This window comes from Misgurnus anguillicaudatus, chromosome 6 (assembly GCF_027580225.2).
Source record: "Misgurnus anguillicaudatus chromosome 6, ASM2758022v2, whole genome shotgun sequence".
Lineage (NCBI taxonomy): Eukaryota > Metazoa > Chordata > Actinopteri > Cypriniformes > Cobitidae > Misgurnus > Misgurnus anguillicaudatus.
In genome coordinates this window covers 31,275,075-31,302,289 of record NC_073342.2, presented here as the reverse complement: position 1 = coordinate 31,302,289, position 27,215 = coordinate 31,275,075, and the positions used below count along the sequence as shown (strand labels likewise).

General features: G+C 36.6%; 1 protein-coding gene across 2 annotated transcripts in view; it reads right to left on the bottom strand.

Moving 5' to 3' along the window:
* The window catches only part of LOC129433876 (DENN domain-containing protein 2A), a 51,789-nt gene that overhangs the window by 12,751 nt on the left and 11,823 nt on the right, over positions 1-27,215 (bottom strand). Inside the window, exons 1-11 of one of the 2 annotated variants that reach the window (XM_055192587.2) lie at positions 17,500-17,650; positions 17,290-17,376; positions 12,550-13,467; positions 12,264-12,391; positions 9,104-9,219; positions 8,408-8,605; positions 4,901-4,994; positions 3,785-3,835; positions 3,484-3,671; positions 3,297-3,406; positions 3,114-3,183 (exon numbers count right to left, since the gene is read on the bottom strand). In XM_055192587.2, the coding sequence (XP_055048562.2) occupies positions 3,114-3,183; positions 3,297-3,406; positions 3,484-3,671; positions 3,785-3,835; positions 4,901-4,994; positions 8,408-8,605; positions 9,104-9,219; positions 12,264-12,391; positions 12,550-13,467; positions 17,290-17,375 (1,959 nt within the window). In that variant the 5' untranslated portion in view covers position 17,376; positions 17,500-17,650. Of the gene's footprint in view, positions 1-3,113; positions 3,184-3,296; positions 3,407-3,483; positions 3,672-3,784; positions 3,836-4,900; positions 4,995-8,407; positions 8,606-9,103; positions 9,220-12,263; positions 12,392-12,549; positions 13,468-17,289; positions 17,377-17,499; positions 17,651-27,215 lie in introns of those variants that run through there. The other variant, XM_073869026.1, reaches the window with a different exon arrangement.

The window sequence follows — 27,215 nt, the reverse complement described above, 5'->3', positions numbered from 1 at the left end:
CATTTTGTATGTGTACTATATACTTCTACATATTTTGTATATCTAAAGTATATATTTTGTATGTCTGAAGTATATAGTATACTGTGCATAGTATGCAAACATTTTGTATATAGTACACCACGCATAGTAAGCAAACATTTTGTATGCGCACTATATACTTCTACATATTTTGTATATCTAAAGTATATATTTTGTATGTCTGAAGTATATAGTATACTGTGCATAGTATGCAAACATTTTGTATATAGTACACCACGCATAGTAAGCAAACATTTTGTATGTGTACTATATACTTCTACATATTTTGTATATCTAAAGTATATATTTTGTATGTCTGAAGTATATAGTATACTGTTTAAAGTATGCAAACATTTTGGTATGTCTGAAGTATATAGTACACTGTGCATAGTATGCGAACATTTTGTATGTCTGAAGTATATAGTACACCGTGCATAGTATGCAAACATTTTGTATATAGTACACCACCTATAGTCAGCAAACATTTTGTATGTGTACTATATACTTCTACATATTTGGTATATCTAAAGTATATAGTTTGTATGTCTGAAGTATATAGTATACTGTTTAAAGTATGCAAACATTTTGGTATGTCTGAAGTATATAGTACACTGTGCATAGTATGCAAACATTTTGTATATAGTACACGGCGCATAGTATGCAAACATTTTGTATATAGTACACCACGCATAGTAAGCAAACATTTTGTATGTGTACTATATACTTCTACATATTTTGTATATCTAAAGTATATATTTTGTATGTCTGAAGTATACTGTGCATAGTATGCAAACATTTTGGTATGTTTGAAGTATATAGTACACTGTGCACAGTATGCAAATATTCTGAATGTCTGAAGTATATAGTACACTGTGCATAATATGCAAATATTCTGTATGTCTGAAGTATATAGTAAACTATGCATACTAGTATGCAAACATTTAGTATGTCTAAAGTATATAGTACACCGTGCATAGTATGCAAATATTCTGTATGTCTGTAGTATATAGTACACCGTGCATAGTATGCAAATATTCTGTATGTCTGAAGTATATAGTACAGCGTGCATAGTATACAAATATTCTGTTTGTCTGAAGTATATAGTACACCGTGCATACTAGTATGCAAACATTTTGTATGTCTGAAGTATATAGTAAACTATGCATACTAGTAGGCAAACATTTTGTATGTCTGAAGTATATAGTAAACTGTGCACAGTATGCAAACATTTTGTATGCATGAAGTATACAGTACACTGTGCATAGTATGCAAACCTTTTATATGTCTGAAGTATATAGTACACCTGGGATAGTATGCAAACATTTTGTATATAGTACACCGTGCATAGTATGCATTGCAAACATTTGTATGTCTGAAGTATATAGTACACTGTGCATAGTATGCAAACATTTTGTATGTCTAAAGTATATATTTTGGTATGTCTGAAGTATATTTTACACTGTGCATAGTATGCAAACATTTTGTATATAGTACACTGTGTATAGTATGCAAACATTTTGTATGTCTGAAGTATACAGTACACGGTGCATAGTATGCAAATATTCTGTACGTCTGAAGTATATAGTACACCATGCATCGTATGCAAACATTTTGTATGTCTGAAGAATATAGTACACTGTGCATAGTATGCAAACATTTGTATGTCTGAAGTATATACTGTAGAACACCGACCATAGTATGCAAACATTTTGTATATAGCACATTGCGCATAGTATGCAAACATTTTGTACATCTGAAGTATATAGTACACTGTGCATAGGAGGCAAATATTCTGTATGTCTGTAGTATATAGTACACTGTGCACAGTATGCAAATATTCTGTATGTCTAAAGTATATAGTAAACTATTCACAGTATGCAAATATTTTGTATGTCTGTAGTATATAGTACACCATGTATCGTATGCAAACATTTTGTATGTCCGAAGAATATAGTACACTGTGCATAGTATGCAAACATTTGTATGTCTGAAGTAAATACTGTAGTACACCGACCATAGTATGCAAACTTTTTGTATATAGCACATTGCGCATAGTATGCAAACATTTTGTACATCTGAAGTATATAGTACACTGTGCATAGGAGGCAAATATTCTGTATGTCTGAAGTATATAGTAAACTATTCACAGTATGCAAATATTTTGTATGTCTGTAGTATATAGTACACTGTGCATAGTATGCAAATATTCTGTATGTCTGAAGTATATAGTAAACTATTCACAGTATGCAAATATTTTGTATGTCTGTAGTATATAGTACAGCGTGCATAGTATGCAAATATTCTGTATGTCTGAAGTATATAATAAACTGTGCACAGTATGCAAATATTCTGTATGTCTGTAGTATATAGTACACTGTGCATAGTATGCAAATATTCTGTATGTCTGAAGTATATAGTAAACTATTCACAGTATGCAAATATTTTGTATGTCTGTAGTTTATAGTACACCATGCACAGTATGCAAATATTCTGTATGTCTGAAGTATATAGTAAACTATTCACAGTATGCAAATATTTTGTATGTCTGTAGTTTATAGTACACCATGCACAGTATGCAAATATTCTGTATGTCTGAAGTATATAGTACACCGTGCACAGTATGCAAATATTCTGTATGTCTGAAGTATATAGTACACTGTGCATAGTATGCAAACATTTTGTATGTCTGAAGTATATAGTAAACTATGCATACTAGTATGCAAACATATTGTGTGTCTAAAGTATATATTTTGGTATGTCTAAAGTATATAGTACACTGTGCATAGTATGCAATATTCTGTATATATGGAAAAGCCAGACATACTGTATGAGACAAAAATGTGTTGCGTACATTTTTCCCAAAATGCAATGCATTCGACTTGACCTTGCGGTTTGAGTGTGACATACTATTAACAAAAATAGCCAGTATACAATATTGAGTAAATACCAAATCAGTACTTGAACTGCTTTTAAAAACCCTATAAATATCTCATTCATGTTGATCCTGTTATAAATCCATTCTGTTTATTTTCATAAATACATAAATGCTTTCTGACAAATGACAGTGAAAGTGACACTAATATCAAATATCTCACCAGTAAACGTCGACAGTAGCCGAACCTCCGACTTCCATCTTCTCCGGTTAAGACAAACGAGAAGGTCTCACTAAACAGAAAATATTGACTTGTTTTACTGCTACAACAAATATCCTATCGACACAAATAATTTGTCACATTGCTTTAGCGTTGTGTGTGGTATAAACGCAGCGTATCAGATACCTGGGAAAACTATCCACGGGTGCCCAGTCTTTAGCATCAGGGAAACAGAACTGAGGAATAACCTTCAGCTGGTCTTCAGCCTCACGTATGAACTTAAAACTCCGCTCCAACTAATAATGACAAAAGATGGATATTTACTACATATGCGGATATTTCAGTTATATGATAAAACGGTCATATAACATACCTTGAGAGGAAACTGCTGCGTAACTTCAGGTAGATACGGCACACCTGCTTTGGTCTTGTGAAGAGCCACGACCAAAAAATACTCAAACAACTTCCTCTCCTGAAGCTCCATCAGATCTTTCTCCAATGTCCGATATCGACCGGTTTGCCTTAACATAGACTGGACGGACACTAATCTCTGACTGTGAGCTAAAACAGAGAATTGAGAAATTTGGGGTGACGTACATGTTAACATTACAACCTGAGAAACTAGAATTATTTCAACTTTGTTTTGAAAGTTGTGTGTTTAATTCTGTCCTCACCCTTCAGTTTCTCCTCCGTGTCACTCTCAGATTCACTGTTTTCGTCCGTCACTGTCCAAAGAAAAGCAAAAAGATGAAGATCATTGGAGAATCAGTGTGCAAGTACTCAGAGATATATTTTATACGAGGGTGCACATGTGTATCTTATAAAGTAACATTACTTGGAAAATAGGTCAAACGCAACTGACCCGAACCTGTAAACGTGTCCATAAAGTTAAGTGGACACACATGTGGCCGGGACACGGGACGTCCCACAATGCACTGTTATGAGCACGCTTTATCCTTAAAAAGTAACAATACTGACATCATCATCATCTTATCTGAGTACTCATCCAAATTTACTTCCTCGCCACATTCTTCAGGTATACAAATTGACAGTCCTGCATCCTGATTGGTCAATAAAAATTCACCAAGTTTCGCTGTACAGCATACACACACCTGATGGTTACTTATGTTGCATATAGTAAGAATGTTATGCTTCTCTTTATATTTCAGTCATTGTAACTTTTAATGAAAGAACAGTGTTTATAGGTTCGCTTAAAGGTGCAGTGTGTAAATTTTAGCGGCATCTAGTGGTGAGGTTGCGAATTGCAACCAACGGCTCAGTCCACTGCCCAACCCTCGCTTTTGAAATGCATAAAGAAGCTACGATAGCCACCACTGGACAAACATTTCATCGTCGGAGACAAAAGGTTTGTCCGTTAAGGGCTTCTGTAGAAACATGGTGGCACAAAATGGTGACTTCCATGTAAGGGGACCCTCGGTGTATGTAGAGAAAAACGTCTCATTCTGAGGTTATAAAAACATAATGGTTAATGGTTTAAAAGGTCTTTATACACCACTGATAATATAGTTTTGTATATTATTTTGCATTTCTTTCAAGAGATCCTTTTAAAAATTACACACTGCACCTTTAAACATTAGAGATGTTTCAAACAGCTTGTCATGAGGGTGAATAAATGAAATACTGAGTATTATAACTTTCTGTTTTAAGATAAATGACACAGCCGTGTAAACGTTGCCTTAAAACTGATGAAAACCAGAGAATAAGTTCCCCTTTGTTATGCTATTATGTTTATTAAATCATAAATTTAGGGAAAACGTAAAGTTTGTAACCTCGTCCTGAACTGGACTCGGTGGACTGCGAGACGCGTTTCATTCTCTTCTTCCCTCGACGGGCTTCAAAGACGCCGTTGATCTTCTGCACCATCTTTGGAATAAAAACATCATCGTCATCATCACTCCTGTCTTTATCACACGCCTCCGCTCCTACATCTCCATACAGGAGTTCTGAAGGAAATGACTTTTCCTTTCATTTATCAGATTATTTTTGGGTGTCTCGTTCGTTCGTCTCGTATTTTTCTATTTTTCTTAGCAATGGATTAGAAGCAATAAATCACTGATAAGTTCAGGATTACATCGTCTGAACCGACTTTGACGGTACCAAGGTCAAAATAAATTACCTTTATTTAATACTATTGTTCAATTTTTTTTATAGATATTGAAGCGGAATCAGCTAAGGACACATAAGGGAATTATTTTAATCTATTTTAATTATTGTAAGAGTATTTACTAAACCTTAAAGAAATATTCAGCTTTCTTTAAAATAATTAACTCACCCCCATGTCATCCAAGATGTTTATGTCTTTCTAAGTTCAGTTGAGAAAAAATTATGGGCCTAACAGCTTGCGCCAGCTCAAACCATCATTTTGGCATTAAATAACGTTTGATGTGATTTATTAAAGACGCTTAGTGGATCATAGCGCTGAAATGGTGTGGTGTAGTTATTTTTGTCGACTGACTTTATTGCATATGCATTTCTAGAAGTTTCTCTTTCAGATGCAAAATTTTGGGGAGGAGCTTATTTAAAAAATCATTAAACAATCATTTTGTGCTTGAAATGGTTGCAATTATTGCTATAAAAAAAAACAGGAATTACAGAGATAAGAAATGCGTGATACAATGCAGAGGATTGTTTAAACATGTATAAGTTTATTTGAAATGCCAGAGGAACATATTATTCGAAACTATTGTTTGCCAAGCTATGTAATTTTTTATTTGCTAAACTAAATAAAAGAGAAGTCACACAATACCAGACGTTTTAAAACTTCTTGTAAACCTTGAGTTTTTGTCCTCCAGTTATTTTCAGTGTACTTTGGTTTCATTAGCTGGGATCACACACCCCAAATTTTCATCTGTGATGTCCGTGGTGCTAAACTCAAGCGCATCAGGTGTAAGTAGATCACCCGCACCTCATCGGCTCTGCTTATTTGCGACCCTGGACTAATTTGCGTTGTTCTTAGTAGATTGTGTTGGTCATTATGGAAATATCCTGTGTTATTTAATTAACACTTTAGTAAAAACCCACAGATATTTTGTGTCATCTGCACTTTTTTGGAATTGCGCTCTCATGCTAATTTTCCTCATTTAGTAAATCTGGCCCTAAATTTTTTTAGTTTCAAAGAGCTCTAAACGAGGCATAATGGTCTTAATTAGCACACATCTCACCACAACTTCTCGTCTTGCACTAGTGGTGTGACACGTCAGTGTGACCGTATTACGTAATCACATTGAAAGGTCAGGCATGACGTATGCAAAACTACCGCTCCAGCGCTTAAAGTGTGGAGAAAGAGGAGCGTTGAGATGTTGTTGTATGTGGAATGATACTAATTAATGTCTTTGTGTCAGTTTATCGTTTAAAATGGTCCGCAAGTGTGCATTTCACATATATATGTGTGACCTTTCCACATGATTACATAATTTTTGTCGAAAATGACGATCGTTTTGTTAGATAAGACCCTTATGTCTCGGTTGCGATTGTTTAAAGCCCTTTGAAGCTGCATTAAAACTGTAAACTCCATTATATGGAGAAAAATCCTGGAATGTTTTCCTCAAAAAACTTGATTTCTTCTCGACTGAACAAGGAAAGACATAGACATCTTGGATGACATGGGAGTGAGTCAGTTATAGGGATTTTTTTTATTAAAGTGGAGTAATCCTTTAAGATACATAATCTAAAACAAGTCTGAGAATCGAAGAGTAAATGTATATAATTTTAAACATTTCATATTTACTATACAAAAAAAAAGATCAAAATACTTTGAAAAACATTTATATAAGAAAACAACTATTTGTGTTGTTTAGTAATTTTTAGTTTTTCATTTACTTTGTGTTTCTTGTTTAATTTTACGAAAATGTTTATGGGTCAATGATGTGACGTTAATTATTTTGTGTCTGTATGGTTCAAATTAAATGTAAAAGGGTTCAAATTTCAAAATAAATTTTGAAAGAATATTTGGGGGATAATTGCAAAAATGTCAATGTGGTGTAACTTTGTGCTTGAATTGGTTGTAATTATTGCTAAAAAAACAGGAATTACAGAGATCAGAGATGCGTGATACAATGCAGAGGATTGTTTAAACATGTATAAGTTTATTGGGTATGCCAGAGGAACATATTATTCAAAACTATTGTTTGCCAAGCTATGTTATTTTTTATTTGCAAAAGTGAATAAAAGAGAAGTCACACAATGCCAGACGTTTCAAAACTGCTTGTAAAAAAGAAAGACATAAACATCTTGGATGACATGGGGGTGAGTCAGTTATCGGGATTTTTTTATGAAAGTGGAGTAATCCTTTAAGATACATAATCTAAAACAAGTCTGAGAATCGAAGAGTTAATGTATATAATTTTAAACATTTCATATTTACTATACAAAAAAAAAGATCAAAAGACTTTGAAAAACATTTATATAAGAAAACAACTATCTGTGTTGTTTAGTAATTTTTAGTTTATCATTTACTTTGTGTTTCTCGTTTAATTTTACGAAAATGTTTATGGGTCAATGACGTGACGTTAATTATTTTGTGTCCGTAGGGTTCAAATTTCAAAATAAATTTGAAAGAATATTTGGGGGATAATTGCAAAAATGTCAATGTGGTGTAACTGGTCTGTGTCAATTGGTGTAACTAGTATTTTTTTAATGAAAATATATATAATATAATATAATATATTCATAAAAAATGTGGAATAAAATATAATTATCTAGTTTAGTGTAATAAGATTTTTTTTACATACAATTTTACATCATTTGTCAAAGATTATTTAGAAAACAGAGCTGTTTTCAGCATATGTCAGGACAAATATTACCAAAAAAACGCATTAAAATTTACATTTAGAAATAACTAATAAAATTATATTTATATATAAATAGATAGATAGATAGATAGATAGATAGATAGATAGATAGATAGATAGATAGATAGATAGATAGATAGATAGATAGATAGATAGATAGATAGATAGATAGATAGATAAATAGATAGATAGATAATTACGCTTACATGCCGTCAAGGTGGATAAAATATTTAATATTTCTCATTCTTTGGTGTAATTGGCGGTTACACCATTTGACATTTTCAGGTCCATTCGGTCTTATCTTTCATAAAATGGTGCAAATGTAATTTTTTTATTGCATAAAACTAACATAAATGCAATATGTGCATTGACAAGCAAACAAGTTTTTTAAAAAGATTTTTGAATTTCTCATCTCGCCAAACCGTTTTTGTCACTGACCCATATACGTATATGCACATGTATTAGCATTCAATCCTCCGGCGGTACCTTTGGAATCTTTCTGCGTCTGCGGTTGTAGGGATCTCCCGACAGGCACGGGGTGTCATCAGGGCTGCTGGGCGTTGACGGAGGGCTGACACGTGATGGAGACGACACACCGCCATCTCTGCCCGTCTTGCGCAGTTCAAGCAATTTAAAGCTCCGTCGCTCAGAACTCTGTCTGAAGAAGCCGGGCTTAGACGCGAGCTGTCAATGAAAAATGTCATTCAGAGATACCCAAAATGTGAAACTTGGAAAGATATCATTGACTGTAAACAGAATTCTGTCATCATTTAAAGACCTGAAATACTGCTTTTATTCCATGGAAAACACAAAGAGATGTTTATCTGAACATTCACAGTACTCTTCCTAAAGAGACAATAAAAGCAGAAAAGGACCAGGCAGGAACTGCCCCATAAAAGACACAGTAAAATTTTATTTTCTTTACTACCATAACTGTGCACTTTAAACACGTCGCCTCAAGATGTTAAACACTGTTAAATTAAACAAAGAAAATTTCCGAGCTATGGCAGAAGAGATGGTTAGTAAAATAAAACCTACAAACTAAATGAACTAATTCTACAATGGAAAACTCATTGACGTGTTTGAAAAAACACGACAGCGAGTATAAAGCTTTATTGCTTCCTCAAAATACTTAAAATGCATTCACATCACTTGTAGAGATGGTATGCAGAACATTAATACCTTAGATGGGGTGTCAGGAATGGGCGAAGAAGGTGCGGAAGGACCGGAATATTTGTTCCCAAGACAGCGACTTTCCAACTCTATGTCTTCATATGGGTTCTCCTTTGATGGAGGGTCTATATGAAAATATGCACCAAAATAATTATGCACATTAGTTGCTAGTTCCAATAATAAAACAACTTTCAATATCTCTACAGTGTGTGTCATCAAGCATAAAATAGTCTGATGGTTGTTTAGCATATTTTGTTAATTCCACCTTGACAACACGAAATGATTTAGGTCCATTTTTCTAAGAAATGATTTTGGACGACGTCATGTGTTTAGCTGATTTTGTTTTCCTTTCCAGATGTTTGAAATTTCCCCAGAGAATCCACGCAAGCTTCAGTTATTAGCTGTGTAGCTGCGTCCCCAGTGGATCTAACAAAAGAAAAAATCTGTCGAGAAGCGAATAAACGCCCTCCGAAAGAGGAATACGGTTAGTCGATTCATCCACCAGACGCTTAAGAGTTTATGATGTGGGGACATCCAGTTCTGGTGCTGTAAGGAACGAACGCTACAGACCTCATTCAAAGCCATAAAAAATGACTCTGCCAGCTCAGATTGAGAAACGTACGACGCTCCGGGTTGGAAACTGCCATTATATGATTAGACACTACATCAATCATTACAAATAAGCAAAGATGAACACATATTTCAAATTCTGTTTGGCCAGTTAGATTACAGGTTTAGATGATGAAAACTTCATAGGAACATTATGTGATTCTGGATCACAGGTTTATTCGAGAAAAAAAGAACGATGAAAATTTAGTCCAAATTCAACAGTCACTTGCTAGGAGCCACGGAGACCAAGATTGACAAGTAGCTTGACAAACCTCCAACATTAAAACCATGACATTTTGCAAGACCAGTTGCAAATCACTGGTCTAGATTGCACATTAGGACCGCACAGACTGCAAATGGGTATATCGCAATATGCACATGAGAAATGAAATAATCAAATGTTTTAATCTTTTCAAAGTTACATCGAAGTTTTCGGTCTATGCCGATAACGCATAAGTTGGCACACAAATGTTAATGTCTGTGTGTGCAAGACGATCAACAATCAAAAGAGTGTGAAACATATGTTGGTTATATAATTGTGTCCCTGGAGAACAAAACCAGCCATAAGTCGCACGGGTATATTCATAGCAAAAGCCAACAATACAATGTATGGGTCAAAATGATACATTTTTCTTTTATGCCAAAAATCATTAGGATATTAAAGGGGACATATCATACAAATCTGACTTTTTTCTATGTTTAAGTGCTATAATTGGGTCCCCAGTGCTTCTATTAAAAGATTAGTCAATTTTCTTTAAAAAATTTACTCACCACCATGTCATCCAAAATATTGATGTCTTTCTTTGTACAGTCGAGAAGAAATTATGTTTTTTGAGGATTTTTCTAATTTGAATGGACTTTAATGGACCCCAACACGTAACAGTTTTAATGTGGTTTAAAATTGCAGTTTCAAAGGACCCTAAATGATATCAAACTAGGCATAAGGGTCTTATATAGCGAAACGAAAATAAATAAATATACCGGTAGTAAATAAATAAATATAGTGAAAATAAAAATATGCACTTTTAAACCACAACTTCTTGTCTTCCTTGTAAACACTGGGGCATAGTTTCGTATACGTCATCTGTGACCTCTTGACGTGATGACGTATTGCGTGAGGTCGCGCTTGTGCGTCACACAGCCAGATGAAGAAGAGAAGTTGTAGGTTAAAAGTGCATATTTTTTATTTTTCTTGCGAAAAATGACAATCGTTTCACTAGATAAGACCCTTATGCCTCGTTTGGGATCCTTTAGAGTCCTTTGAAACTGCAATTTTAAACTGCATTCAAACTGTTAAGTGTTGGGGTCCATTAAAGTCCATTAAAAAGAGAAAAATCCTGGAATGGTTTTCTCAAAAGACATAATTTCTTCTCGACTGAAAAAGAAAGACATCAGCATTTTGGATGACATGGTGGTGTGTAAATTATCTGGATTTTTTTAAGAAAATGGACTAATCTTTTAACCTAGAAAATGTGAAAAAGATCAACCCAGTAAAATATTCTCTGCAAGCATGTGAAAAAATAGGTCATTGAAATTTGGCTCCCCTTGTGATGTCATAAGGGGATAATACTGCATTTTAAAAGAGACACCCAAAAACGGCACAGTTTTGCTTACACCTACAAAGTGGCAATTTTAACATGCCATAATAAATTATCTATATGATATTTTGGCTAAAACTTCACATACATACATACTCGAGGGACACCAAAGATTTATTTGTCATCTTATAAAAGGTCTTGTGAAATGTCCCCTTTAAGTAAAGATCATGTTCCATGAAGGGGACTTTGTAAATGTCCTACCATAAATACATCAACAATATATTATCTTTAGTAATATGTGTTGCTAAGTACTTAATTTGGACAACTTTAAAGGGGATTTTCTCCATATTTAGATTTTTTGCACCCTCAGATTCAAGATTTTCAAATAGTTGTATCTCAGCCAAATATTGTCCCATACAGCAATGGAAAGCTTATTTATTCAGCTTTCAGATGATGTATAAATCTCAATTTTCAAAAAAATGCCCCTTACAACAGTTTTGTGATCCAGAGTAAAAATTTTCAGTTTGTAAGTATATTTTAATATAGTTTAAATAGATTAGAGTACCAATGTGCGGCATATCAGATATCGCAATATTTTTAGTTATTGCATTTTCTTTGCACATTATGACATTAGTCCCCATACTTTACTTTAAAAGCTATAGTATACTGTAACCCACAAATATACGAAAATTGCAATTAAACCCAATAACACAAGAATATTTCAGGACTTCATATAATGCTGTTAAGCCGACCAATTTCAAAAAGAGTCTAATGTGGGGTTACCCAAACATACAGGGCCACTGGCGAGGGTACGCAAAAAACCAAACATGTTTGTGATGTTCTTGACTTAATTTCATCCTTATTAAATTTTCAAGCTCTCTGGCTTGTCTTTAAATTCCCCTTTCAGTCAAAGATCTAGCCGGTTTTCATTCCCTTAATCTATTAGTGAGTACCGAAGCTGAATACAAACATTGGAGCATGAGATTGGTACGCTACTATTGTGGTGCAGTGTATTGCATTACCTAAAATATCCTCATAAACGTTCTCCTCTGATAAAGTGCGAGTAAGGCCTAGCTTTGACAGCTCGTACGCATCCGCTCGACAACCTTCTGCCGTCAACTGTAGAAGATCTTCAAACTCATACGACTTCCTGAAGATTCAACCAACACAAACAAAATGTGTCGTTAGGCGATAAACCAAGAGGGAACCAATCATATCCACAGGAAATTGAAGAACCCGTGGGTCGACTAGAATAACATGACACGGGACTAAAGTTGGTATTAATCCATCAATAATAAGTCTTCTCACCTGTTATTACAATCTCGATTTCGTCCCGTCGGCCTTCGACAGACTCCTGCGGGTGGAGGACAGGATGGAAGAGGTGGAGGAGGAATGGAGGGTAAAGGGGGAAGATTCCTCCGACCCTTGATGCTACTTAGCTTGGCTGTGATGCTGAGTGTCTGTGTGTGATGTTGGAAGGTCCTTTGAGGTTTGGGAAGAGGGTTAATCGAAGGAGCTCCAGGTTCACTGTAGACGTTGTCAGGGTCGTGACCTCGACGGCTACCGGATCTTACAGCATCCAAAGTCCCAAAGATCGGTTCCACCGACCTTCTCTCCGCCTCCTCCTGCTCCTCTTTGGAAGCTGGGCAAAAATAATTACCCGGCATAGCCAAGGATGACTTGGAAGGCGTCTCCTTCATTGCTTGCTCAAGTTTTTTGATGTGTGTCAATACGGATTTCTTATCCTGTCCCGTTTCAGTCACTTTTCCCAGTGGGGGTTTATCTAAAATCAACTGTTTTTCCTTTGAATGTCCATCAGAAGTATGCTGAGATTCCCCAAACCTGTTCCCGTTCTCTTTTCCGGAATTCTGTCTCTCCCAGGTAAAAACTCTCGTATTGTCTTTACTTTGCACCTCTGGCTTTTTCTTTACAACTTCAGTGTCTTTGAGTGCTGACGTTTGTGGGTTCGCCCCAACGGTCTCCGTTTTACCTTCCCATTGGGAAATCTTGTCCCGAATGCTGGCAGCACGAGACTTGGTACAGTTTGCCAGGCCGTTCTCGACAGGCCGAGGATTGGAGGGCACCTTGCGGGCAAGCATGATGGAGTCACCTTGGTTTTGGTTGAGGTTTCTCAGAGATGTGAGACGGTCCTCAACCCCACACAAGTTTGGCCTTTGAAGCACCACGGATTGGGCCTGGTCAAGCTTCAACCCGCAGCAGTGGAGCCTGAAAAACCAAAAGAAAAGGCGTTAAAGGAATCAGGGCTTATAATGTTGATCATGTTAAGTAGATATGAAACTCGAGTGTCTCTAAATTTGAAAGTGAAATCACAAAAAACATTATTCATGGAAATTACAGTATCAAGAATTACTAGTTTCTCACAACCACAACATGACATATGAACAAGCCAAGATGTGTACCAAGTTTCTACTTTGGTATTAACACTTTTGGTGTTCTAAAATGTTTGTCTAGACTTTTAATAGCGAAAGTAAATTAAAATTACTTTTTTAAAGTATAAATGAGATGCAGATGGGCTTTAAGATGGACAATGTGTCTTTTTTCTTTGTGGACGAAAAGCACAAGGTTTTTAAAAGTGAAAGCGATTATGATGGAAAGTTTTAGGAAGGTTACAGATCAAACTTCTTCACAAATGGGCCAAAGTTCAGGGAACAGACGTCCATCTTTCTCTTTCTTTAACCTTTAATAAACACACATTTGGATTCCATCCGATTTGGACATTGTGCCCACAAACTTAAAATGTGAACCTAGCAACTTTGTGTGCATGTTTCAACTCTTCTCAAGCACGCCTTCGAAAAGCTGGTCCTCAGAAAATTCAAATAAACTTTCAACAACTTTATTTTGCCATGTTGTTTTTCTCTCTGGCTAACGTATCTCATTTCACTGAGCCTGAGGCTGCCAAGAAGAAAAACTAGGTCAAACTCCACAACCCCAAAGAAGAGAAGTGAATGAGAGAGAACAATGAGAGACAGAGGTTAGAATAGTTAAGGACAATATATGGACATTACAAAAAAGACAAACTTTCAGCAAAATGCAAGACTGGAAACCAAGTCTCATGGGCTAAAAGAGTTTAAATAAGCTAAATGAAGACATTAGGAGAAAGTTAAACTCTAAAGATGGGTTTCTTCTACTTTCACCTCATTTGCACAAAATCTGGATGTGGAGATCTTAAACAAAGTCTGTGACATAACTGAACAGAATGGACTTTATTAAAATGAGCTCATGCTAGTACAAGTTTTAACACACTGTGCCATTCCAAACCATTTTGGGTTGGCAGTGCCAAAGGGGTTTAATTAGTTCATGGTAAAAATAACTCACAGTTAAGCTTGTCCTGAAATCACCCAAATAGCCCACCTTGAGATGTTTATGAAGTGTATGAGAAATAATGAAGAGACTGTGAAAGGAATAGGAGATGCTGAAAATAGGCAAAGACACCGCCACATGTTTTAATTCTAGATTTAGTGGCAAATCAGTTGAATTTTATTATGCAAATGCCGTCAGGTTATTTTGGTTGTTTCTGTTGAAGTAGATAGGAGATGTTCCTGCAAGTGAACCGACTGTCATGTCTGCCTTGTTTCTCTAGGCCAGTGGTTCTCAAACTGGGGTCCGGGGCCCTCAGGGGGTTCGCGAGATGGTGCCAGGGGAGCCCCAGTTTTATGACATTTTATAAAATACATTCATTTATCATAAAAAATGTGTAATTAAACCTAAAAAAAAAATAAGGCTACTAATCAACAGCACTACTTTGTATAACTTAATATGTTTTGTTTAATTAAAATGTAAAATTTTAGAACAGTTTCTGTGATACATTTTCTTTGGTGGGGCCGCAAAGGAATGCACCGTACACAAGGGGGGTAGCACGTGGAAAAAGTTTGAGAACCACTGCTCTATGCGACATGTCAGCCGTCTTATGCTACGTACACACCAAACGCGGGGCATTGCGTTACTCGGTCTAGATTACTCGCAAGATTTAACTTCGTGTCGTGCAAATTTTTCGCTCGAGTTGAATATTTTTCAACGCGTTTGAGGCGAATAGCGTGTGTTTTTGCGGCAAACGCACCGCTATATTGCGTCAATCGCATCGCCCCACACAAGAACGTGTCTGAGCGCGTCTTTGCATTGACTTTGTATGTAATCTACTTGCGCAAATCGTTGAACTCCCATCTGGTGTAAACCCACAGTTAGACTTATGGGGCCCTATTTTAACGATCTAAGCGCATTGTCTAGAGCGCACAACGCAACGTCTAAATGGGCATGTCCGAATTCACTTTTGCTAATTTAATGACGGGAAAAATGGTTTGTGCGCCGAGCGCATGGTCAAAAAGGGTTGGTCCTATTTTTTTTAATGAGTAATGGGAGTATTTTGGGCGTAACGTGCAATAAACCAATGAGAGTCTCAGCTCTCATTCCCTTTAAAAGCCAGTTGCGCTGGCGCTATGTCTAATCCCTATTTAGATGACGGACTTTGTAAACTAAAAAACTAAGCGGAGGAAGAAGATCCCCAGTTTAAGATTAATTTTGTTTTACACTTGTATTGAAATTGTTATTTTTTCATTAAAACCTTTAAAACCTGTTTTCATTTAGTCATGGAAGTAAAAAAGCAGGCTTTTAATTTCTTTAAATGTATGGCTATCCAATATCATCAAAAAATTATTTACAGGTATGTAAGAAAAGGTTTGTACTCTAAAAATACTTTATTTGTAACAAACAGGAGATAGAGAATGTACAAACGGCTCTCATCACGTTTCAGCACTTGGGCAGCGTCAGGTTTTTTTTTAAGCATTACTTAAAAATGTTTCTCATCTCACCATATCCACAGGTAGCATTTTAAAAAACATTTAAAAACAGATGCATTTGTTTAAAGCAAAGCATTTATTTACTTACCAGGCTACAGGTGAAGCAGCTCTTTGCCCCTTCTAACGTCTCATAATTAGTTGTCATTTATGTCCAAGAGACTCAATAATAATCTTTTACATTCAATCCTTTAATCTTTCATATTTAAAAGCGTTTTTGTGCTGCTGCGCATTCATGTATGTGATGAGCAAACCCGCATTGTCGTCCCGTTTAGGCGCATATTACTAATGCGCTCTTTAAATAACAAAAAAACATATTGCACCATTGACTTTAGACTTTAGAGCAGGTTTTTGTTGGTCAATGGCGTAGTCTATTTTAGTTGCCTTAAAATAGCAACGCGCCAACAAAGCACCTGAACACACCTCGTTTTCAGACCAGAATGCCCATGGGCGCAAAAGGCGGCGCAAATGCATTTGCTATTAAAACAATGCGGCGCTAAACGTGAAAATTATATTTGCGCAGGGTGGAAACTAGCAAATGACACTTGCGCCAGCATTGCGCCCGGTGTAAGATAGAGCCCATGGTGGGTTCACACCAGATGCGAATGAAGCGTTAAGCGCAAGTGATTTACATGTTAAGTCAATGCAAAGATTCGATAGACATCCGGCGCCGCGAATGACGCGATTTGCGTGAATGACAACACGCGAATCTAAACTTCGCCGGATATTCGTTACGAGTTAAACAATCAGGAGCTTGCTCTAGTAGTGACGTGGTTACGACGTAGCAAATGGAGGCAGAAATACGAAACAACAATGGAGGACAAAATCCTCGTTGTTGTATGTGTACACCCGTAGCTGTACGACACATATTCATACTTTTAAAGAAACAGGAATAACTAATAATCAAAATAATAATAAATAAAAACAGGAATAAATAATTGCTTGGAAGAAAGTGAGTGAGGAGATCGGACAATCTGGTAAGTTATTAAAAAACTCTTTACTCAATTTGAGCTATATACAGTATAAACATATTGAGACTACAAGCTAGCTAAAGCCGGCAAATATTCACATCTGAATTTCACACGCGAGTGAAGCGAGTTAACTCCAAATGATTAAGCGTCCAACAGATTTATTCCCTTCATTCGTGCCTGGTGTGAACGTGCAGTTACAGTACACCATGACATCAGTCATGTTTTATGGAGTCATAAATTTTAAGAAAAAGATGAGCTGTACGTACTCGTTTGCAGATTGGTAGACGTAGTCCTCTGTGTTCGTACAGAGCAGCAGAACTCTCCCGCCGGTCATGGTGCTAGCAGACGGCATTCTGGACAAAAACACAGACACTAATATTTAATCACACGTGTATTCATAAACTGAGAAACATAAAAAAGACAAAACAGAGGAAAAAAACACATCATCCAGTTCAGCTTAAGTAAAAAACAAGTACTCTTGACTCAAAGTGACCTCCGACCCTTCACTTCTATCTGCTCTTTATTTTTAAGAGTCCATAATCATCAGGCAAGCAATAAAGAGCTCGCCAAGCAGTCGGGTCTGTTTTCGAGCTATCCGGACCCTCTGTACAGGTGTTACCAATTAAACAGCACATTTGGAGAGGATTGTCAAATGTGTGCGTGTGTGTATGCGTTCTGCTTTGCCAAACGGAAGTATGACGATGTCCGTAAGAGACGTGCGGGGGGGACGGCTTAACCGAGTCCATCTGTTTTCACATTCGGCAAGCGCCAGTCCACATGTGTAAGACATCGATGATTAGTCCACATTCCCAGCATTCTCCCAACGCTGGAGCTGACCGTAAAACTGGCTCAGATGACGTAAGGCTCACTAAATTGTGCTATTCTGATCTGTACACACACTGTGATTAGCCCTCTGGGTTGTGTAGCTGGATACTTTGAGTTGATCTATCTGTGTAAGAGTAATCTATGGCTTTACATCCAGCAAAAAATGCTGTTTTTGCTATGGTCTTTAATGGTTTGCTGTTTCTATTTGTCTCTCTTGCATTCCTGGATTTTCTCCTCCTTTCTCTCTCTCTCGCTCTGCAGCCCTAAATAATTTTCAGTTGTTTGTTTATGTGTGTCTGGATGCATATGTGTGTGGAGCAACATTAAGATTCCTCACCCCTTCTTCTCTCTGATGATGCGTTCACACCAGACACGAGTAAAGCATTAAGCACGAGTGACTTACATGTTAAGTCAATGCAAAGACGCGATAGACATCATGCAAATGATGCGGTTGAAATTCAGTAGCGCGAAACGAGCATTTTGGGCATGTCATCACTATATAAATATACATATTGAGACTACAAGCTAGCTAAAGGTTGCAAATTATGCGTATTCGTGTCTGAATTTCACGCGCAAATGAAGCAAATTTCACATACAAACAAGCGTGCCGCACAAGCCCTGAAAAGTGAAGCCAAAACCTCTTGATCGCCCCCCAGTGACTGGTCCCAGTATAGGTCATAAACTCCGCCTCCCCATGTTATTCAATGGGACTTGAGACCAACTAATTACACTTCAATTATCTTTTTTCCGAAGCCGTTTTTTGTCATTTACTGTAGTTTTTTATCATGTAAATTCAAATGTTTGTTTTTAAAATAAGTTTGTTTTTAGTTACTTATTTAATGCTATAAAAACAGTGGTGTGACGTCATGATTGACAGCTGTAATATGCGCATTCTGCGAGAGCGGGGCCTTGATTTCGCAGCTTTACTTCCTGCTCACTACTGCGCAGGACTGTTCCCCAAATCGCTACTGCGCAAACTCAAGAATCAAGATGTCAGCACCGTATCAGGACACTGGCGGCTTTACTTTTCACCAATAGAAGAGAGCGAATGGGCATCGTCCATCTTATTTTACAGTGTATGCATGCAAATGACACAAATTTTCGTGAGTTAATACAAAATGTTCAAACGTTCAACTACGTGCGAAAAGCGCAACTTATTTGTTTCATTCGCATATGGTGCGAACGCACAGTAAGGCTATATTTACACTACAATCATGTTGTAAAAAACTAAAAATGTTCTCCTTTGTATTTTTGAAAAATGTTATGTACACATAATAACGTTATCAAAATGATCTGGGTTTACACAGGTCTGCCAAAATGACAAAACGCTGCATTATACGTGCCAGACCAGTAGATGGCGATGTTAAAGAATACTTTGTGTTTGCGCACAAATGCATTGTTCTACAGAAATATAAACAGTCAAGATGGTGAAAGCATCGACCAATCTAGTTTGGACGCATAATGAGGTAAGTTTTTACTACAAGTGACCAGGGACTACAAAGTGACATAATTTTGTAAATTTGTTGGAAAAGCGTTAATAAAATGAATAGGGGTGTAAAAAATATCGTTATGTATATCATGATTTTTTGGTATCGATTCTTTTTTGTAATTGTTTTGTTTGAAGTTTACATACTGACCACTAGATGGCATTCTTCTTATCTCTGTGACAGGAAGTACTTGCATAGGGGCGTGCCCCAAATTTTTACAGCCTGGCTATACAGTATTGCAAAGTTTCACAACATATTGCATCCCAACCCATAATCGTAATACGTATTATATCGCGAGATGTTTTCCGATACACAGATGAACACGTAATATGTATGCGCATGATGTCACCATTTTCACAGACACATGGAAACAACAACGCAGTCATTTTCATAAAGTTGAAACCCGTTTTTAAAAGTTTGCATTTTCAGGACCCCAAAACACCATTGTTGTGTAAACAAAATGCATCAAAAAGTTTCCCATTTTTGCTTAAAAATGTTGTCATGTAAACGAGCCTTCAAGAAAAGAGAGAAAGAAGAAACTGAGAGAGGGGAAGAAACGATTATAGGAAGAGACAAAGTTCTTGGAAGCAACTGTCAAAGAATAAAAATATAATGTGATGGGGAAAATATCTCAGAAGTTGTTTGGGTCAAACCTACTTGATCTGTGATTCACAGACTGTTAACTCACCCTTGTTGAAAAATTTGTACATTTTTCGAAGGAAATGTAAGCAGTGTTTCACCATCCAAAAAATGGCGGGTGAACATCTACATACCTACAAAAGTACCAGTACACATCTTCTATGATTTAAGGGGATCATTCATGTCTGTGCATTGTTACCTGCTGAGATCTAAACTTAAATATGAGCAATAAATGCTTACAATCATCTGATCTTCTAATCTCTAATCTAGTCTAGTCATCCCTTAGGCAAAAATCCCTTTAAATCTTTCTGTAAATGTGCCCGGCAGGGAAACCAATACTTGTAAGACAGTAAATTTGGAAGCGTTCGTGTTTATAACCTACATTTTAGTGACTCTTTTCAGCGTCTGTAAGGCTTTAGGCATCTTTGTTCTATTCACTATTGTTAAACGTGACCCCTGTGAGATAAGACGACTTCCCAGATGACACAGAGAGAGTGAGCCATCTGTTCCGGCCAATAAAAAGACTCCACATGACCTGAGGCACCTGCCCCGCCCCCTGACCTGATGCCCATCAGCTGATTGGTTCACAGGAAGTTCATTGTTATGAACCAAAAGTTTTGACTCAAACCATGAGATTATATGGGAAAGCCAGTTACCGCTGTCCAATAATGCTTGAGAAAAATGTGATCGCTCTGGGGAAATCAAGAGTATAGAGCATATTTCAGATCATTTTGGTTGGTTGTAGGCGAATTTGATAAGAAAAGTTTGAGTCTCCGTCTGATTGCAAAGTTTGGTTTCATAGCAAATCTGAGCACAACACGTAACACAGCTGAGATCTTTTAAACTCTCCAAAAGGCTTCGATTCAGATAACTGATGTCTTTCAGGCATCAGAAAAATGAAGACAGCCACTGCTGAAACTATTTTTCCTGCGATACTAAATTTACATACTGCCAATAACAAAAACAAAGCTATTACATAAAACTGAGATGATATGAGCCACAGCCATCAGAACCCATCAGTAATGTTGCGTAACCTACTAAAACTGTACCAAACAGCAGATCTATATCTCACAGAGGAAGACAGGACACAATCTGCTGAACACAAATGCTTATTAAGCTAAAGAATGCAGAAAAAGCTTTTTTCCGGTGGACCAGAAAAGCTTTTAGTGTGGTAAGTACTATAGTATAAACATGGGAGTTTGTGTATAGTTTCAGCTACACGTGTGTGTGTGTGTACTTGTTTTTATTTACTTGAAAGGGTCCAGTTCATGAAAATGTCACAAATATTATAAACCCTTTTACTCTTGCCTGGTTTCCATTACAAATTTGCCCAAAACTTTTGTGATATTTTCTAAATGCCTTTAAGAATGATTGCAGAATATCTGTGTTTTTATTACCCAAATGTTATGAAACATTTTCCTCTCACGATAACTCATTCCAAATATCGTGGCTACGGATGTTGGTAGGTTTATGTATCATAGTCACTGCACTAGCCATTATTTTTAATCGAAGGAGATGCAGGCATGTTACAAGCATTAGTCGCCATGAAAATAAAATGAAAAACTTGGAATATTATGGGGAGAAGATTGCAGCGATTAGCAATTAGCAACACGACCCAACTTCAAATTATTCAATCAGATCTCAATGGACAAATTCAAATCCAGCCCTGCCTTATTTCATTTCAGAAGCCGGTTTCACTCGGATATACGTCACCACGTGGAAAATAAGACAATCGCTACTTCCGTTTCATGGTGACTTTAATAGCTAATAATACTTCGTATGTTAGAAAATATGTTTGCAATATTCTCTAAATGTCGTTAAGAATTATTGCGAAAGAACGGTTTCCATAATGTTATGAAAAAATTCCTCTCACGATAAGTCATTCCAAAAATCATAATTTTTTTAATACATTCCTTTTTCGAATTGCCCAAAAAGCCACCTCACACGAGCAAAAAATGTTGTTTGCGATTTATGGGAGATTTTTCAAAATTAACATGTGGATGCATTTTCAATTCGCAATATCAATCTGAAGCGTCATGTAAAAGCGACTGATTTGCTTAATTTAAGAACAAGAGAAGCTAATGCGAGGTAAGCGTGTGCAGCATCCCGATATTACTTTCTCGCTCTGCAAACATCTTTAAAGGGGGGTTCAACGTTATTTCATGCATTCTGACTAATTAACACAGTTTGTTAAACGTGACTTGTTTCCTCAGGCTGAACAAATGCAAAATGTCAAAAAAGCAGTTGGACGTGTTACCGAGTATTTCTATGCCGAATGCACTTCACCAGGTTTCGTTCAAATTTCTAGGGCTGGACCAGAATATTCGAAAATTCGTTCCGTGGGTTGACATTCGATTTTTAGTTTTGAGAATCGAATATATATATAAATATTTTACAGCGTTAATGCAGAGCTTTTGCCAAGCAGGAAGTGCGCTTCACGCTCCCGCTCTATAGGTGGCGCAGAGAGACCAACATCCATAGCCAACAGCCACCAAACGTCACCAGTGGAAGAGATCGCCTCGAACGTAAAGCGCGCTTCCTGCTTTGGCATTCACGCTAATAGTGTTGTAAATAACGTTCAGTTTCTTGCAAAAACTGATTGATTTGCTTCACAAGACATCAGTATGTCACACGGAGTTATGGGGGATTACTTTTGTATTGGATATATATGCTTTAGCTCTTAAAGTGTGCTGATCGATTGACTTGCATAACGGAGCACTGGGGTTTCTGCAAAATATCTTCTTTATTGTTCTGCTGGTGAAAAAAACATTGGATGGTGTAAGTGTTATAAATAAACTTGATTTTGAAAGTATGCTACCGTTTTATTATAGTTTGTTGAACTTTGTTCATTTATTTTCGTTGTTTTATTTAAATAGCGTACCCTTTACGATGTCAATAATTACTGCGCTGTTAATTTCTGATACGGGAATGTTTGTTTGTTCGAAAAATGTTAGACTACTTTATTAAAAGTATTGCTCTTGTGTTTTGTTTCACAAATGCTGTTCTCGCAGGACACGTGACAGGCACGCCGCTTCCGGCTTGCGCTGTTCTGTAGTATTTTTAAAGTTTATTAATTCTAAACGTGTCACATGTCCATATTGCACGAAAGAAAGGCACTACACTGCCTTGGGTCCGCAGCAACACATCCGCCACATAATAAAACTGTAGACAGCCAGACACACACGCGCACACACACACACACACACACACACAGAGATTCCTGTCTTTATTAAAGAGAAAAATATGTTTAGCCCCTCCTTCCGAAGCTTCGAATATTCGATTTGATTTCTACTAGAGCTTCGAAGCTCAAAAAATTGTATTCGGAACAGCCCTACAAATTTCAGGACGTTTTTTTCGAAAACAGATCCAGTTGACGTTTCAGGGGTTTCTATACGTATCACTTCTTTTTATGGGCACTTCCCCGGGAAAACCCCGCCCACCTGTCAATCAGCAGGAGAGCGAGAACCGACGACGCGAAGTCACAGGCATCACTTCACACGACAGCTTTTTTTCAAAACTCAACAATGGCACAAAAGAAGAAGTGTGTTTTTTATGTAAGGAGAAGAAAACCACCCTTATGGAAACAATGAATATAGTTTGTTTATCCGGGGTAGCAGCTGAGTTTTGCATGTGTGTGTGTGTTTGTTTAACGCTGGATTTTATTTAAAAGTCCCAACCGGGTTATGAATTGCATGCGGTAAGTAAGACTTATGTGTTATGTTGGAAATCGGTGTGTACGTGCATTTTATATAAACGACACAAACATGTAGTGAATAATAAGTAATCCAGTCAGTGTTGTACACAGTGTTGACTCGTGACTCGCTCCTCCCGCAGCTCATAACTCCTCCTTCCCAATTTTTTCGTACGTTATCAGAAAGAAACTGTAAAGCTGATCTTTCTTTTATAAATCTGATAAAACTAAAGACTCTTAGGGTATATGAAGGATATACTACTCTATAGGTACTCCATGACATATGCAGAAATGGCTTGTGTTATGGGAGCTTTAAAATAAGCAGCAATGTACATTCATTACACTTATTATATTTAACAGCATTTTGGGAGGAATGCATAAGGAATGATGGATCAATTTAAACGTGTGTGTATCTAAAGATGTGATGAAATGGAGGACCGTCTGCCTTTGCAAATTATATATTTGTTTTCATCATCTCCGCTCTCTCTCTCTCAGATCAAATCCTGCTGTGGATCTGGACCGTAGGAGGGATTCACACAGGACATGCAGCACGTATTCATGAACACACACATGCAAACAAAGGGTCAGACACACAAAGGCCAGGTCAGAGCTGCGGTTTTCCTAATTGACGTCACAGGTCACCAAGAAAATAGTCCAGAATCTTACACCCTTTGTGAGAAGCTTTTTCACTCCACCTACAACCCCAATACTGAAGCGTGCTACATCAATTTTTACTATGTGGCTCAACACGATCTCATCCATTTCAGAAACTTCTAGCGTTGAGAATTGGTTGAGAATTGGTTGTCTTATGCATCGCAGGCGTGCATTCTTATGCACACTCAACAAGCATTTTTACGTTGCGATAAACATGTCAACAGGCATGGTCAACATGCATTTGTATTCATTTGACTGTTGCTCCAATGTGGCCATAGAAGTTTAACTGTGCAACATCGAATGCATGATGTACTAGCACTGTGTGTGAAATGTAATATATTGCAATATATTTTAAAAAGCAATAATGTTATCTTAATCAATAAATGCAGATTTTTTGCAGGCATTTCGCAAACCACTCACAATCACAATGCAATGCAAGTATGAGTTTCAGTCAAAGCATTGCAGGCAGGGGCTACAGCAGACAGTAGTGTAAACCATTTGAAGTTCACATCAGTTGAAGTTAGACTTGTTTATAGATTACTAATTATGAAATGATTACATTTACTTTAATGGCACAGACGTACAACAAGGCCCATCCAGAACAAGACTGCAGGCTTGGAATTCATCAGCCGAGTATCACATACCTAAAGTGTGTTTCTGACCCTAATTGCTGAAATGTTTTTCACCGATCTGTGACTGTTTTTGTGCTCAACGCTGGCATTCAACACTTCAGCAAGCGAGATGTTGAGAAGATCCTCCTCCTCACAGCTGCTTCTCATCGAACCTTCACTCGGCTGTGGCCTTCAGGGCTTTGCTAACAGATGACATCATGCTCTTTCTCTCCACCACAGAGAGCGATAGATCAATGATTTCCACAGAGACAGACCATATAGGCCGTCATGAAGTCCAAAGCCAAAGTACATTCTCTGACTTCCACTGACACAAACAGGAACGATCGGAGAATCAAAGGACACCTCTAGGAACCGAACGAGATGAATAAATAAAAAGTAAACAACGGCTTGTTGCAGAGTCGTTCAAGCACAGATGCAATGTGGATTTGCTTATGAGCCATAAACTTGTTTATCAAAGAGTATTTCAGTATTTCATCAGATCAGATCTGTTGCTTTTCCGTAGAGAGCAAGAACCTGTTTTTAATATCTTTTTATAAAGGCCTTCTTATAATGTTTGAGTTTTTGCTATGCTATGTGTAGTGATTTACGTTTATTTTGTATTTGTGCTTGCCTGTAAGGTGACCTTGGGTGTTTTGAAAGACGCTTTTAAATAAAATGCAATATTATTAATAATAATAATAATAATAATAATAATCTCTTTTCGGTTACTTTTCTCCGAAATCAGAATTTAAAAGTATATATATTTGTGTGTGTGTGTGTGTTTATATATACATAATAATTACACACATACACATGCAAATATATTATGCAAACACAAACTTTTATTTTGTATGCGATTAATCGCGATTAATCTTTTGACAGCCCTCCTATTATTATGAATAGGGGACAGTGCAACGCTTAATAGATTGCCGCAGGGATGACGTATTTTTGAAGGCCAACCAAAAGTTGGCGGGACACTGGTTCCCTAGAAGCCCATACGTTTATCCCATAGACTTGAGGTACACAACTTTTATTCATTTTGAATTTTAATTTTCTTGTAAACACATTTAGACTTTTACGTTAAATACAGAGTTTATTTTTGCGATAATCTAAAAGTCTATGGGAATAAATGAATGTGTTTTTAATTCAATTCAATTCAATGAGGGAAAAAGTGTCCCGCTAATTTTCGGGTTTGGTCTACAAAAAGATGTCATCGCTGCGCCGCTTTATCCACTTGTAAATCATGACGTAAGGAATAGTGGTCAACCGATATGGGGTTTCTTTTTATGGTCGATGCCGTTACCAATTTTAAGAAAGCTGTATGTGCGATTGGCCGATATAAAGCCGATATAACAGAAATGTAATTACAGTAAATAAGAGTCAAACAGAAAATTGGTAAAACTACATACAAATTTGTTATGCATAACATTGATAAATATGCCCTTTTAAATTACTTAAAACATATTTACATAATTAATAATTTACATAATAAGACATAATTAATGTGCATCTGACATCTCACGGTACTGTGTGACACAACATAACGTCATGTTAAAAAGTGAATAATGATTGTCATTTTACTATCTGTCAGACTTTGGCTTTACATTGAGTGACACAGAGTCATTACAAACAACTTTAAGTAATAGAGAAATTTACTGGCCGATTGAAGAGATTCATCGGCCGATGCCGATAATAAAAAAATCTAAATATCGGCCTCTGCAATGTAACGGTCACTAGTAGTGCTGGGCAAAGATTAATCGCGATTAATCGCATACAAAATAAAAGTGATTTTTTGCATAATATATGTGCGTGTACTGTGTCTAATTATTATGTATATTTAACCACACACACATTCATATATTCATTTCAGAATTGTTTTATTTATATATCATTTTTTAAAATGTATATTTAATATAGATTATATAAAAATATAAATAAATATATATAAACATGTAAATGTTTCTTAAATACATACATGAATGTGTGTGTATGTATTTATACATAATAATTAGACACAGCACACACTCATATATTATACCAATAATCACTTTTATTTTGTATGCGATTAATCGCGATTAATCTTTGCCCAGCACTAGTCACTAGTAAGGAATACTATTTCCGGGTCCAAGCCTTCACTCATTTCAATAGATGATATTATTTTAAAAGCCGTTTATGAGCACTATTTATTCATATTACACATTTAAGCAAACATTTTATAAACTCAATGTGTACACAGCAGTCTTCAGGCTCACGGAATTACAGACAGCAATATATTAATAATTCGT